Genomic DNA, 15,651 nt, shown 5'->3' on the forward strand with positions numbered 1-15,651 from the left:
ATTTACATTTCCTGAATCTCCAAATTTAGTCATGTTACAACAAACCTGGATGGATGACACAAAAAGGTTATGATTATGACAGGGTCATGTTAAGGAGAATGTTTTCTTTGGCAGGGAGAGGGAAGTTAGTCAGAGTTAATATGAATATGGATGGAGCTAAATGCCGGGCAGCCAGGTCAGAGGCTGCAAAAGACTAGAGACAGGGGCAGATGTTCACCTTCTGCCAGGACAAAACAAAACACACAACAAGAGCTACAGTGAGCCAGTTGGATCATTGCAGAGTGGACTGGCTAAAGTTCAGATCTTAGTCCGATTGATGTTCTCTGGGGAGACTTGGAAACTGATCAGAATGGGCAGAAATTTTAGCGTCCAAATGCACAAATATGTACATCTGGATGCTTAAAAAGACTTGCAGCTGTAATTGCAACAAAATGTGGCTCTAAGTAACAAATCTTGAAGGGCCTGAAGACTAACATGACATACATTTCAGATTTTTATTTGGGAGGAAAGAATTTCAGTGTAGAATTATGTTTCCACTGAAGTGGTCTTCAAACTTCTTTGTGTTGGTCTGTCATATAAACCACCAATTAAACACATCATAAGTTGTGTTTGTAACATGAATGAAATGAACCAAAAGTTAAAGGAGTCTGCATTTTTTTTTCTTAAAAAAAAAAAATAAAATACGTGGAATACTGATAATAAATTTACGATGTAAAATTTCTGACTTTATAACCGACTGGATAAAAAGTGGTTTCACATGATTGTAAGCAACCAGATTTACAATCTCACATTAACAATTAAAACAACTATGTTTTGCAAGACAAACATTGATTTTGTGGAATCTTGCATAAGAATAAGAAATGTGCAATAAAGAGCAGTCCAAAACTTCTGCACCATTCTGATGGTTTCTCCCATAAGATCACTTGATTTATGGGCATAAAGTAGCACAAATATAAGCTCTTGGTTTTTTTTTGTTGCTTTTTTCTTTTACAAAAATATTTATAGGTGCATCTGAATAAACTATCAAACTTTTTTATAAATCAATTTAAAAAGTGAGACTCGTTATCTATGGATTCTAGCAGAATATTTTTATGCTTCATTTTTAGCAAATTATGATTCGTATGGCTTACAGACAATGAAGCCTTAAATTTGAAAATTTAATTGAGAACAATAAATTGTAAAAAAAAAAAAACTTAATACAGAGATGTCTAATGTAATGATGCCTAATAAAAACTATGTCAAGATATAAACCTCTTCTACTTGTGTCTGGAAAAGAAGTCTGTGTACAACAAGCTTCTTTAGCCGTTTCTTTCACCTTCTAACTTTTTTTAAATAAAAATCTTCTCATGATTGTGCATGCCACAACATAGCAAAAACATGATACTTATGTATCAAATATGATTTTTGTTTTATATAATAAAGACTTAAAATGTGTATAACGTATCTACAAGTTTCACTATTTAACTGAATTAGTGAAAAAGCAACTTTTCACTGATATTCTAATTCTAAAAACAACAAAACTGACAATTCCACAATTTTTCAGAAACCTTTTGCCCTCATATTAAAAAAAAAAAAGAATAGCATAAATGGGCCTATATTTTCCAGTACCATCTGTTTCCTTCTTATTCACTCCATTTGTCCAGCATTATAAGCCTGGGTATCTGTTAACTCTTAAATACTGCACAGTTTATCGCATGCTGTAAAGAAAAATCAAGACGCCGTGTGCAACTCATCAGCTGCCATTTCTAAAAAAACCATTTCCACCACAGGGGGGAGGATACAAATACACCGCTGTTACTGGACATAAAACGGACAGACTTTACAGACGGACAACAGATGTCTCATACAGAAGAGAGGGAAAGCACAGAGAGAATGAGACAGAATGGGAGCACGGAGAAACTGTTGCCGTGAGAACGGCATGTGTGTTGCATTGAAAGGTCAATTCAGATGAAATGCTGTCCCCTGATACATGGTAATATTTACAAAGCTGAGCACAAATGGATTTAATGCACATATTCATTTGTAGAGACCAGTTATATATTTGCATAGAGAGCATTTTTTTTAAACCATAGGAGTAAATGGAAAAAAAAGATAAGAAAGAGCAGCCAGATTTCTGCGAATGAGAAAAAGTTTCACATTTATTTAATATCAAACAGGAGTTGAATTAAATACCAGTTGATGATGGGCTCTTACAAAAGAAATAAAATTAACCTAATCAGTGCGGCAATGTCTTTTCACACTTCTCCAACCATAATTTTTTAAAATTTTTTTTTTATTACTTAATAAATTAATTAGTGTCAAAGGATGTAACATTTTTGCAAAAGAATAAAAAACAAAACCTGCAAAATCTGCAAACGCATGGAAGGAAAGGAGTCAAAACTGAAAGCTTGTTTCAAGTGAAATAAATTACACGGGGATCCAATTCGTTCTAAAGTTAAGTCTTTGCATGGCCTGGTGTCAACAAATATACTACTGGCGAAAAACTCATCATTCATAAAAGCAAAAAACACTTCACAAGCAGAGATGTGAACATGGTTTCATATGAACTGATGTCTCAAAACTTCTTTTTTTTCCCATTTTTTTTTATATTCAAACATTCTACAACAAGTCAAGTGTGAGAGGGGAAAAAAGCACATTTCCAACAGTTTGATTAACCTTGTCTGAAGAATTTTAACATTGTTAGGGCATAACTATTGAATTCTTGCCGTTTCTTTTTTCTTTATCTTTTTTCACTTTGTCTTTTTGTTTTTACTTTTTACACTAGTGGTACAGCAAAATATATATTTTTTTCAGCTGTTACATGTACAACAGTTAATTGTGCAATAGAGAAAAATATAAGGCCTGAGTCTGAATTAGTGGTTTCTTAACTTTACAGTCCTGGCGGTGTAAGTGGAGCCTCACTAGTTCTTGTTCTGCACTTCTTGACTTAAAAAGGACCCTGGTTCCGTAAAGTCCCCCAGGAATATGCCAAGAGCTTCATGGTTCTTTGCTTGGAGGTTTAAATTTTTTTTTTAATCCCTTACTCTTCGATTTTTCTCTCAGTACAACAGAAACACCAGACTTATCTTTGAAACTGCGGCCTCTGTGTTATCCTCTGCACCTCATTAGTCCGGCAGCAGAGCAGCCGCAGCACCACATTTGTCTGGCCTCAGTTGGGTGTGTCTTGTGTGTAAATGAGATCTCTGTGCAAAAAAAAAAAAAAAAAGTCTTTCATTCCCACTCCCAATCCAGGGACTTTTCACTTCCTGTCCAAACAGGAAGGGCATGTGCGGAGCCAGGCCCACTAGGCTCTCTTGACATCACCAGAAAGCACCCAGCTGTTCAAACCTGTGCAACAGAGGTGCCCAACCCTGCACCCCCTCTCAGAGGCTGGTGATCAGTTGCATTTGTCCATCGCTTGGGGCGTCTCCGTCCTGCTCACAGTCCTCAGTGCTGGGCGACATAATGCACCCATCGCTGGTGCCTCGGTTTATGTGATAGTAGGACAGCGGCTGCGGAGCATCGCCAAGCTCAGGCAGGCTCTTGTGATACGCATCCTCGCCTTCGCTGTGAGGTGAGGGAGAGAGCTCCTCCTCTTCCTCCCCCTCCTCCGGCGGGTACGACGAAGCTGACGGTGATGGAGAGTCTCTCAGATTTGGCATGCTGGTATACAGAGAGTCTCTATTGTTGCTGGGTGACTGGGAGCCCATGTCCTCCCCTGCGGTAACAGTCTCGGACCCATGGCCGTTGTGGCCCTCCAGGCGCCTGGGAGCCTTCTGGGCGCTGTAGAGTAGAGAGTGAGTCCTTTGGGGAAGGAGGGGGGCCTCCAGCACCTCCTTGTGGTGGGGGTGCAGGAGTAGCTCCAGGGTGGTGTGGCCTCCTCTTTCACCACCTCTCTGCGGGGATGAGGCCTCCGTGTGGTCTGCCACGATGGCATCATCCTCGCTCCCGCTCCCACCCCCTCCTTGATCCACAGTCACCCTGGTGTGGGGAGGCGGCGCGCAGTCCCTCTCTCTTGGGGTGCTGCGAGCCTTAGGGGCCCCGCGGGGCCTGAGGTTGTTGTGGACAATCTCGGATATGATCATTTTCTCAAATGCGGCGTCATCCAGGTTGAGGCCCCCCAGGTCACCAGGGGCCCGAACACCCACGGCTTCGTAGTCATCGTCGCGCAGGGAGTAGCTGTTGTTGAAATTGCCGTTGAGGGGGAGGGTGTCCATGGCGCTGATGTCCCTGCTGTTGCTGAGAGAGTGCTGTCCTAGAACGAAAGGCGGAAAAGCAGGTAAGATATAATTTCATTTATGTCAAGAAAGAAAACCACCACACCATCCACATATGAAGGGTCTTGCAAATGTATTTATAGCCCCTGAACCTGTTTGCATGTTTTTCTATAGAGGCACAATTAATCAGTCTTTTGGCATTTTATGTGATAGACCAACACAATGTGGAGAATTGAAGTTGCGAGGCTTTGTCTCTATCCCGTTTGGCAAATCTAGATGATATTTTTTTGCCTATTTCTTCATGGGAAATATCAGAACATCCAATTTCACGTCTTTTCACAGGTTCCTAATTGGATTTAGATCTGGACTTTACTGCACAAATACACCACAGCATGATGTTGCCACCACCGTGTTTCACTAACGTTATAGTGCATTTAGAGAGCTGTGCAACATTAGGGTTCTGTTATGCATGTAGGTCGTAAAGTTAAGATTTGATCCCTGCTGACCAGAGCATGTTTGCTCCCCCATCGCGACTCCCCTAAAGGCCAGGATGCAAAAATAATATTTTTCCTGCTCACATATTTTGCACCAGAGCTGTTGATCTCTACAGCATCTCCACGGTTACCCCTGGCCTCTTGGTTGCTTCTCTGATTAATGCTCTCCTTGCCTTCCCTGTCTGCTAAGATGGACAGCTATGTCCAGGTGTGTTTGCAGTTGAATCATACTCTCTATTTTCAGATGATGGATTGAACAGAGCGCAGTGAGACGCTCACAGCTTGAGATATTGTTCTATAACCCAACTCTACTTTAAGGTCTGCTACAATTTTATCCCTGACCTTTCTGATGTGTTCCTTCGTATCTATAACTTATACTTATAGATAAGTCATAAGCAATTGTTTACAATGGATTTTATTAAGTAACATCAAAGTAAAGGTAAAAGTAAAAATGTGCTATTTAGTTAAAAAAGCTGTTTAATTTTCTTCAGCTTCACAGTTATGAGCTACTTTGTGTTGGTCTAGCATATAAAATCCCAATATGCATTGGAATTTATAATAAGGACATGACAAAAACTTTAAAAGTTCAAGAGGTGTTAATATTTTTGCAAAGCACTTCAGCTGATACTGCTCAGGACACTTAAACTTTTGCTTTTTGATCTGAGGTTTGATTTTAATTTCATGTAAGTGCGACAACATGAAATTCAAAGGAGAACCAATCATCTTCCCGCTATGCTCGTCCTCATTATAGGTGACGTTCTCGGGCCAATAAAAGAGATTATCCTGAACAATATTGGAAGAATGAGACCAAAGAATGAATTAAAACTTAAAAATAGAAACAACAACATAGATCAAAGTAGCTCATGACCAGGTAACATCACAGCAGCAAAAACGGCTGAAAAATAGGTGATGCGCATAACCCAAGTAGATGAAAACGAAGGATGAGAAAATGTGTCATCCACAATGAATAAAACATTCCACCTGGTAAAAGAAGGCGAGAGTAGAGTGTAATGTCAAACACAGATGGGCAGCCACCTCTTTTACGCCGGGGGCCCCATGAGAACAGCAGCAGGCCCCCACACACCATGAAACACAGACACCGTGCAATGACTCACTTTGCCACCACTCACATCAAGTGTGTCTGCTCAGGCTATCAGGCCTAAGAACAGCTGATTTGCAAACAACAACAAAAAAAAGGAAAACAGATGCTTTTTCAATTGCAGCAGAAATAACAAAATTAGTGAAATAAGACAAAAGTGGAAGCTTGTAACATTCAGCCTGGATTCAGCTGTGTCCTTCAAACCACAAGTGATTTTTCTTTGAAGTGTCTAAGTTGAATGGAAAATACATGCATTTGTTCACCAGATTGAGAAGTAAAAGCCAGAAAAAAACAACTGAATCCAGGACTCTGCAGGTGAAAAGATTCAGCGGCAAGCATATACAGCCTACGTCAGAACTTTACATACACTTATCACTGACATGAATTTTAAATTCATTTTGGGGCTTTTAATGACATGATTAAAAACACTTTTGGGGGAGAAGAATGAATATAGAAGAAACAACTTCAGGAAATTTTAAAATTGCATATTCTGGTTGAAATACTTATAGACACCCCTACTAATGTTCAAACTACTGTCCCTTAGGAAGTTGCAGAGAAACCAAACAGTTTTTGTTGCCACCAGCAAGCTCCTGGCATAATTCTGACTGGATGTTTGAACACGGCTCTTAGCAGAGTTGGTAGAGCTAATTTAAAGTGGTTAGTTTCCTGGCACACAACGAGCTTTAAAGCATAAGCCCATACATTTTCAACAGGGTTGAGTTTGGGGGAAGTCCAGAAGGCAACAATTAGAATGTTTATCCTTCCCAAAACCAGTTTTGATGTATGTTTAGGGTCGCTGACCAGATAGAAGATATAACTGAGACCAAGTTTCCACTTTTGAACAAAACTATTATCTCTGACGAAAGAAACAGAGTGCAAGAACTAGCCAGAACTCGATTTAAACCTGTTACAACAGGATGCTGATGGACAACCAGTGCCAAATGTCCTCTGACTTGTAAATTTATTGAAATATTTATCCTGAATGAGAAAAAAGGATCTTTTGAGGCTTTCTAGTCTAAGATAACTGTGCCAACTGTTAGGTGTACCATTTCTTATGCTGCCTGTGGTACTTGGACTCTCACAAAATGGGTGGAATATATTTAGAAAAGGACTACCTAAAAAAATTTCCACAAGAAAATGATTCCAAAAGCTAATAGAACCGGTTTTGGAATAGATAAAGCAGGTAAACATCAATCTTTTGGAATAGTCTGTACTGCGACCCCACAAAAAAAATTTGGAACTACAGCTGGTAGGCAAGGCAGAAAGAAAACTTACCCATTTAAATTAGCTTTACAGTATTTAACCCTCCCACAGGCTTTAGAAATGGAGTCATTTAGACCCCACAAGGTTTTTAATGGGTGATTTAGGAAACTGACGGTCTGATGGCAGCCTCCCAGCTGTCTGACAGTGACATGTATAATGTCCCTCTTGAGCGTTTTGATAAGATCTGCGAGGGTTAAAAACCCTTTGGTCATTCTTTGGTCAACCAATAGCTATGCCACAAGCTTGCTGAAGACATTTAACCAAATGTAGGTAGAGATGTAGGGATATATTCGGGTTTGTGTGAATATTTTTTGACCCTGTGTAGGTTACATAAAAAACAACAATATTTTAATCGTTTTTCAAAACTCACTGAAGTTATTTGTCATATAAACACTAAACCCTGAAAAAAAATTTGCAAGAGCCCAAAAATATTATTCAGGTTGATGAATAATATTTTGGGTTCTGTATTAAAAAAACAAAAAAATAAAAATAATAATAAAAAAATAAACATCAGCAAGAGGCTACCTAGATAAAACTGAGTTTGGTCCGTTTTTATATGAACAATGTAGAACACATACAAATTACCAAAATTTACTCTGGTTTTCCACAGGCTGCATCTGAATAATAGTGAAGGTGTTAAAGATTTAAATGGAAGTGCCTAGTTCAATTTTAGGATTACTTAATGTGATTGTTGTGTTGTGTTTTTATTGTTTCAGGCAAACAAAAGGACAGTGTGTCAATGTTGAGCCTCAAATGAGCTAGTCAGAACATGAATGAAAATAACCAAAAATAAGTTAAAAAGCAAAAGGTGTTTTATGGATAGTGCCAAAAACATACAGAGAGCAAAGAGTAAGGTGATTGTGGACCAGCCCTTATTAACTTTAATGGGGGGTTGTCCGAGATCTCAAATTGTACCCATCTCTTTCAGATTAGCCTACTCTATTTTGAGGTTGTGGCTTGAGGGTGCAGCTGTAAATTTTATCTACTGTTCATTGGGCATTGCACAGTTTAACCATTAATGGGTAAATGGTTGCAGAGTTTTAACCATGAGACATTTCTGGAATATCCCTCAATCAGTCCATGTTGCTGATTGAGCAACATCGGCAGTTGAACAGGGCGACATTAGAAGGGATCATACAAGCAGGGAGAAAGTGGAGTGCTGATAAAGGCTCTCAGCCAGGCCTCCATTCATGCAATAACGTATCCAGAGCAGCTCAATAAAAGTAGTTAAAATAACCTAATTATTTGAACTTGTGAGGATATTGAACTAGTTTCATTTTGTTGATGATTTAGTTAATAGTCTGGATTCAGGATAGTTTATTGTGAGTTGAATATATTTTGTTTCTGGCAAACAAAATAAAAAATGGTAAGAGCTGGGTTTTAGACAAGCATGTCAAAAAATGTACAAAGGAGGTAAAAAAAAATATTCTAGAATGAGTAAAAACATTAAGTGCAAAGAGCAAAATGCAAACCAAGGTTAGGGTGCTGATGGGAGGTGCAAGGGGGGTATCAATCTTGTCTCTGGATAGACTTTGCCTCAAAATGTACATTTATCTTTGCATGCAACCTGTATTTTTATTTATTTATCTATTCTTACTGCAGACAGGTATTGTCTACCGGGAAAGGAAGGGAAATGATGTGAACAGAATTCAACTGGACATGGCGACAGCTGCACTCTGGGAAACGTTCCAACAGAGATTCATTCAATATGCTCTCTCTTTCCAGTTTTTACTGCATCAGACGAACATCTGCAGAATATTACTTTGTATTAATACACTTATAATGGAGGACAGGCTCATCCTTTTCCAGGAGCTAAGTGTAATGACTATAGCAGGCAAACTTAGTATATGCCTGTGTTGAGCCTGACAGCTTCTCTCTACGCGCATTTCATTTTTGGCTGGTGATCTTCGCGCCAGGTTTTGACATTTGTGTGTCATGCTGCTGCAGCTCCCTTAACGTTATTTTCCATATGTTAAATCCCTGTCTTTTTTTCTGTTTATAAGCATGTGGACTATTTCTTTTGTTTTGCCTGTGTGTTGGAACACAAATAACAACAGAGGATAGCCTCAGGAGGAGAGAAAAAAAATGTGGAAGGCAAGGATTTATGCTCACACACTGAGAATTACCCGGTAATTAAATATTCCCTCTTTTTATCTGTCTCCTGTGCGCCAGAGTTAAAATGCAATTATTCTACACAGATTAGGCAGGTAAACATTTTAGCGATAGACAACAGGAGCTAAGTTATGCACCTGAGCTGCTTGGCTGCAGAGGAACTCACCTCAATAAAAACTAAATTAATCAATTTTGAAAAAACAAAAAAATGTAATCAAAGAGTGCATCTGGTTTTCAGAAGTTCAGCAGCGGCTCGGTCCAATCACTGCTTCATTAGTTCAAAGCATGAAGTGCGCATTGTGCTGCCAGCCAGCTCACAGCACAAAACAACAGAGACTGGAGCAGGTTAATCGGCACAGTCGCTCCATACACACTTTTGCCATTCTGCCGCCTTGTGTATTCCCTTTTTATCATCAAGTGCCTGTGAAATAACGGAGGACTGTAACTCTGCCCGCATTGCGTCATGAGCTTCTGTTTTTTTTTTCTCCTCTGATTGGGCTTCTTTCACTCTGCAAGAGAGGAACTAGGTCACAATGCACAACGCTGTTCCAAATCAGGTTTATCTTCAGAAAATGTCGAGATTTCAATAAGTTGTCATTGCGTGATGACGCCCAATATTCCATGCATGAAATATGCACATCTGTGGACAATAAAGGTTTATGATAGACAACTCAGAGGATACCTGAATGTTAGCTGGGTGGATGGAGGCAAACAGATGGCTGGATGGATAATGGACAAGCCAATAGATAGGTGGATGAATTATGGATGCATGAATGTGAACTGAATGATGGGCAAACAAATCTTCACTAATTTAATCCCCTTTTTTTTCCAGACTCTCCTCAGATATTTTTTGTCAGGTGGCAATAATAACATATATGTATATGCATATATAAATAATCTGGACTAATACGCTGCAGCTGTGTTCACCAAAAAAAAAAATTCCCACATGACTTCTAAGTAGACCAGATAAGAAGAATACTCTGATGTTGATCTTTGTTATAAAAAGGGAAAACTAGGTAGCAATAAATTAAACTCTTAGAAGATGCGAGCCATGAAGGACGAAAGGTAGAGTCTGTATAATTAGTTTGAACATTTTCAGTTATGCCATGTCACAGTCGCCACTGCTTTCACATATAAAAACGAAAACTCCAACATACTTCATGGAACAGTTTGGCATTTTGAGAAGGATTTGTTTTCTGGCAGAGAGACAGATGAGAAAAGTAACATCACTCTCAAGATTCATCTGTTGAATATGAAGCTGCAGTGACTAAAATAGCATGCAGAATAAATGCTGTTAGCCAGGCAACACAGTCCTGCTGCAGCCACCTTTAGTGCTCCCTAATTAACACTTGATATCAGGATCATTTATTAATTGCACAAGTATGTGCAATGTATAAAAAAGACAACTTCCTGCTGGAACATTTCCTCTGGCAAAGGTTGTTAACTTTTTTTCTTTTTCTCTCCCTCTCTTTCTCTCCTAGTTGGTTGCCTGGGAACAGCTCCACTCCAAGACTGGCAGATAACCCACCCCAAAATGGCAAATTGTTGTTTTCCAATGGCTTAAACAAATGAGATATAAAGTGTTAATTAGTGCGCTTTTAAGGTCCTGATAGGCTGATTTTGTTATTGAGGCTGCTTTGCCTGATGTTCCAGCTCACTGTTAAACCCTAACAACCTGTTGTTTTTACACAAATAGGATAAAACATGTTAATTATTGAGCCTCGGAAGTGCTGGTAGGTGTACTTTGAAACCAGAGCCAGGTTTTCACTCTTCACGCTTAAAAAATAAAGAGCTGGCTGTAGCTTTAACAGACTAGACCTGAAAGTGGTTGCAATCTGTTTCTCTTTTTCCAGAACGGGGAACACTTCTCAAAATGCTGCATGTGTGCTTTTCAAACAACCACAAATCTGTGCAAGACAAAGGAAGAAAAGAAGTGAGGTGGCAGGGGTAGAGGATGTGCACCTGGGGAGTGAAAGGCCGGTGGAGAGGGGGTGTTGCACACCACCGTTTCAGCCAGGAGGTTGTTATAGGGGTTAGTGTCGTGGGTTCGGAGGAGGGGGTTAGTTAGGAGGTAGTTGCCAGTCATCCCTGCAATAACAGGAAGAAGAGACAGAAAAAAAGGGGAAAGAATTAGGAGGTGAAAACAGTAGAGGAAGTGAGCTCAAGGTTGCATGTTCTTAGGTTTTTGTGGCAATGCATGGGGCAGATTCCATAAACAAACACTGATACTCGCTGTACAGAACCTTTTCACAGCCTCTGCTCCGACTGTGTGCAGACAGAGCAGCCGGCGGAAACGCTGGTCAAGGCGTGCCGTATCTCAAACAGCTCGCCGACGTAACTGACAAACAACATTATAGGGACAAGTGTTGACCAAAGCCTGGCAACATAATCAGCTGCAATGTTTATGTGAGGCAGATTCATCCAAACAAACTCATCCATTCGAGACAGCAGACGAAACATATCCATGTGGCCTACCACAAATAACACAGTGTCCTCATCAACCATCCTGCGCTTTTCTAAGCTCTCGGGAATGCAACAACACATCCGAAGTTATTAGAATGAATCGCTGAGAAACTTTGCATTGGCAAGGACCGCCTTTTTGAAAAAAAGTGCTGAACTGAAGCCAAATCTGTATTGGCAGAGTCCGGTTCCTGGGTTTCATGATGCTGGAATAATTCCCAAAGCTTGCTCTGACCCCCATTCGACTTTGCTCCTCTCTGTCCTCTTCTTCTACCTTCAAAGTCACTTTGGGATGACAGTATCTTTAGTCCTGATCTATAACATAATAAACGTCACAACAGTGCTTTGCAAGCGATAAACTGCCTTCCTACATTTCATTCTGTTGCAACTTGGAACAAAATAGTTTTTCCATTAAATATTTGAAACTGTAGTATGGATCTGAATTCGGCTGTAGTTGCAGCTGTGTTGTAAGTCTTGACTAGCTTTAAAAATTTAGAGACTGAATTTATCCATCTTCCTATCAACTCTGCTTAATGAATGCATCCCCACATTATGATTCTGACACTTCCATGTTTCGCACCGAGGGTGGTCTCCTAAGATTCCTATGGAGTTTTCTACATCCACAGATTTTCCTTAAGGGCAGGAAAGGTACATTTTGGACTACTTTGACCAGATCACCTTATTCCACATGCTGACTGTGTGGAGTCAGTGGAGTTCGTCTTGCTCCTCTTTTGGTCCAAACAACTAAAATCTGTCCAGTTGATGTATTCTCCCACCCAAAAAGTGAGTCTCTGCAGCTCCTCCAGAGTTACCATTAGCATTTTGAATGCGTTTCTGATTAAATTCTTCCTTGCCCTTGGCATGTTTTCACTTCTACCTACTGAATTGCTCCTTTTTTGTGCTGTTCTTGAACCTTACCCTACCTTGAACCTCTCCACATCTTTATCCCTGACTTGATGTATTCTTTGGTCTTAAATATCCTGTTTGTTCAGTGAAGTTCTCAAACAAAGCTTTCAGGGCAGAACAACCTCATTCACACTAGGACTGAACTGCACACAGATGGACGATATAAAAATTAGTTGACCTCTTTTGGATGTTTAACAGGATTTTTAGGACTAAATGGCTGAAAATAAATGCATGCAACACTTTTCAGAGTTTTATTTGAAAGGGAAATCGAATGATTTTCTTTCCACTGCACAATTTCCCCCAACTTTGGCTTGGTCTATCTCATAACAACATATTAATACACACACATACTTCTAGTTGTAATGTGACAAAATGTAAAGGGGTTCTAGGAAGGGAGGCACAGCAAATATGTTATTTGTCTGATTCTTTCCATTTATTTAGTCTAAGCAAGCAGAGACAAGTGAGAAAATGCAGCAAAGCTTTGAGCATTTAATGCATCTGACTGTTCGTTTGGAAAAGAGCGGCATGAAATCGGGCCTTATCTCCCTCTCCTCTCAGTCAGCACGAAGCGATGCAGGCTGCATCCATTGAAGTGTTTACTGTTAATTCAGAGCTTCATCACAAAGAGAACAGAGCTCGTGTCTCGTCTGGTGATGACGGAGGCAGTAGCTGCTTACCCTGGTTGAGCGTGGAGGTGCTGTTTATGTCGCCTGAGATGAAGGAAGACTCCGACTGCTTTCTCACAGTGTCGTTCCACATCCGCCTGATGCGGCTCTGCGTTAAGATAAAAAAGCAGCCGCTGATTAGTGCTCAACATGGTGCTGTTACGTTTCAAGGCTTCTGGTCCCCAGGCCTGAGTGGCTGTGTGGTTTTGTGATTCAGACCATACTCTATAAATTAGGATCTAATTGACGCGCTAGCTGATGACATGTTTGTGTATCACAAAGCTCCACAACATGCTATTGATTCGACTGCTCCCTAAAATTGAGAATCTTACGGTTTGTAATTTGACTCTGAGCTGCTCTCTTCTACTCTGAGCAGCAAGAGCAGAAGCAGCCACCGAATTCCCAGCGGTGCTCCCTAAATGAGACCTCATAAAAGTCTGTGGAGCAGATATCATAAGTGGGATAAGCAGCAATTCTTTCCCACAGGGTGCCCATGGTTTAACTTAAAAGCAGATGCTTTTCAAGAAATAATAAAAAAAACTATTAAAAAGTTATATAAGGTCGAAGAAATCAAGCAAAATTGCCACAGTTTAAAACCTGCTTTGTTGTTGTGTTGTATTCATTAACTTTGGGGAAGTTATTCACAATTTCCATACCCTTCAATTTTTTTATTTGTACTTTTGTACTGTTTTTTAGGTTGATCAGTGAATCTATAAATATACCAGAGAGCCAAATATCTTTCGGTCGCTCTTTAAAGTGGGAAACGAGGACGCATAAAATAACACCAAAGCACAAAGGACTGCGCTTATGTTGCTACACTCCTCACTAAGAAGGATGGTTAGGGAGGGGGTAGAAGACCTGCAAAGTTTACAGCGTAAGCAGAATCCAGTGTAGAACCTTTAGGTCCCATCTACATATTAAATGTAGGTCTGATATTAATGTCACAAAAAAGGCCGTAGGTCTCACATAAAACACCACTTTTAGAAAAGCGCTTGATGCCCAGTGCATGGTGGGAGACCAGTAATGCTGTGGGTCTGTATCTTACCCAAAGTATCTGAGATCCTTAGTACAACTAAAGATCTCAGATACACTGTAGGTTTTGAAATATAATAATAACATTTGGTCAAATCAATACACAAACTCACACACAAGATCTTGTGTGCTGATCTCAGTCCGCAGACCTTAATCGAGTAGAAAAGCTGTTGGGGAGCTGAAAGGAAGAGAACAAGGCTTTTGAATAGCTTTAACGGAGGTTTCAGTCAGTGTGGAGGGAGCTTTACTCTGGTTCAATATTTGTAAAACAAGCTAATTGATCCAAATGTGAGAGATTTTCCTAATGCTAAATATAATCTATAGCTCAACGATCAGAAAGGAGACATAATTATATTAATAAGTATTGGCTTTATGAATGAAACTGAGCTGCATGCTTTGTTGTTCACATAGCAAAACAAAGTCTAAAAATAACAAACAGGTTTACCTATCTATAAAATTCTCACCTATGTATTTCTTGCTTGATCTGACTTGTGTAATGAAATAAAACATCTTACATGTTTTGTACAGCATCATAACAGTTGTGGGTGTAATTTGTCTACAAATATATCTACTCGCATCATTATTTTGACAGACGATGGCGACTGCTTTCTGAAAATGTGTAAATCATAAAAATGCCTCACCTCATGAGGACTTCAAAAGATATTAGATGTATTAAATAGACAAGAGCATTTTTTAAAATTACTTTTTAAACATCTTGGTGTGTCCTAAATGGGCTTTCTCAATAATCACAGTAAGTACTACTATACTTTTTTCTGTATTAAATTTCTTCAACCAGATAGAGATACAAAAGCGTTAAAAGAACAGAAATATTAAAGACAAAAGCAAACACGATGCTGGCAGAAGCTGGGAAGAAAGTTATTATGAATCCTGGACCGAGACGAGCTGAAAGCCCACTCAGCGAGCAAGAAGCCACCGATCCGAAAGCAGCATGAAAAGACACATTACACTTTGCAAATGCACTTGAGCAAAAAAATATGAATTTTTGAAGGCATTTCCTTCAAAAATGTCCCAAAAGTGTAATTTTGTCCATAAAATTTGTAAAATTTAAGTATTTGAAGTATTTCACTAAAATTTAAGTATTTGGCTATAATGACCATTGCTACATTTGGAGAAAAAACAGGAATACTTGAAAGATTAAAATCATCCTCCAAACAGTAAAGTATTGGGCATAACGGGTCACAGAATATAGTTTACATTTACCTCTATAGGAATCAAAGTGTATGCAATTTCAAACATGCAACAAACAATTTTTTATCAAAGCATCATGCATGCAGATTGCTCAACACATGGCACTCGAGCAGTACATTTGGTGACACTTGTTTAATGCAGCATAACAGAGTTTTAGAAGGTAAAGTCATTCATAATTGGAATGTTATTTATTTATATTTGCAAAAGCAGAAATA

The 15,651-nt window shown here is 39.4% G+C and overlaps 1 protein-coding gene across 15 annotated transcripts in view; it reads right to left on the reverse strand.

Moving 5' to 3' along the window:
* Positions 1–2,120: 2,120 nt before the first annotated feature.
* LOC122841138 (adhesion G protein-coupled receptor L2-like) overlaps positions 2,121–15,651 on the reverse strand; it is a 129,770-nt gene continuing 116,239 nt past the window's right edge. For 5 of the 15 annotated variants that reach the window (XM_044134183.1, XM_044134185.1, XM_044134182.1 and 2 more), the window contains 3 exons: positions 13,208–13,304; positions 11,127–11,252; positions 2,121–4,234 (listed from right to left, as the gene is read on the reverse strand). In XM_044134183.1, the coding sequence (XP_043990118.1) occupies positions 3,363–4,234; positions 11,127–11,252; positions 13,208–13,304 (1,095 nt within the window). In that variant the 3' untranslated portion in view covers positions 2,121–3,362. Of the gene's footprint in view, positions 4,235–5,805; positions 5,860–11,126; positions 11,253–13,207; positions 13,305–15,651 lie in introns of all 15 variants that reach the window. The other 10 variants (XM_044134187.1, XM_044134196.1, XM_044134188.1 and 7 more) reach the window with 7 other exon arrangements.

The sequence above is a fragment of the Gambusia affinis genome, linkage group LG12 (genome assembly GCF_019740435.1).
Source record: "Gambusia affinis linkage group LG12, SWU_Gaff_1.0, whole genome shotgun sequence".
Classification (NCBI taxonomy): Eukaryota; Metazoa; Chordata; class Actinopteri; order Cyprinodontiformes; family Poeciliidae; genus Gambusia; species Gambusia affinis.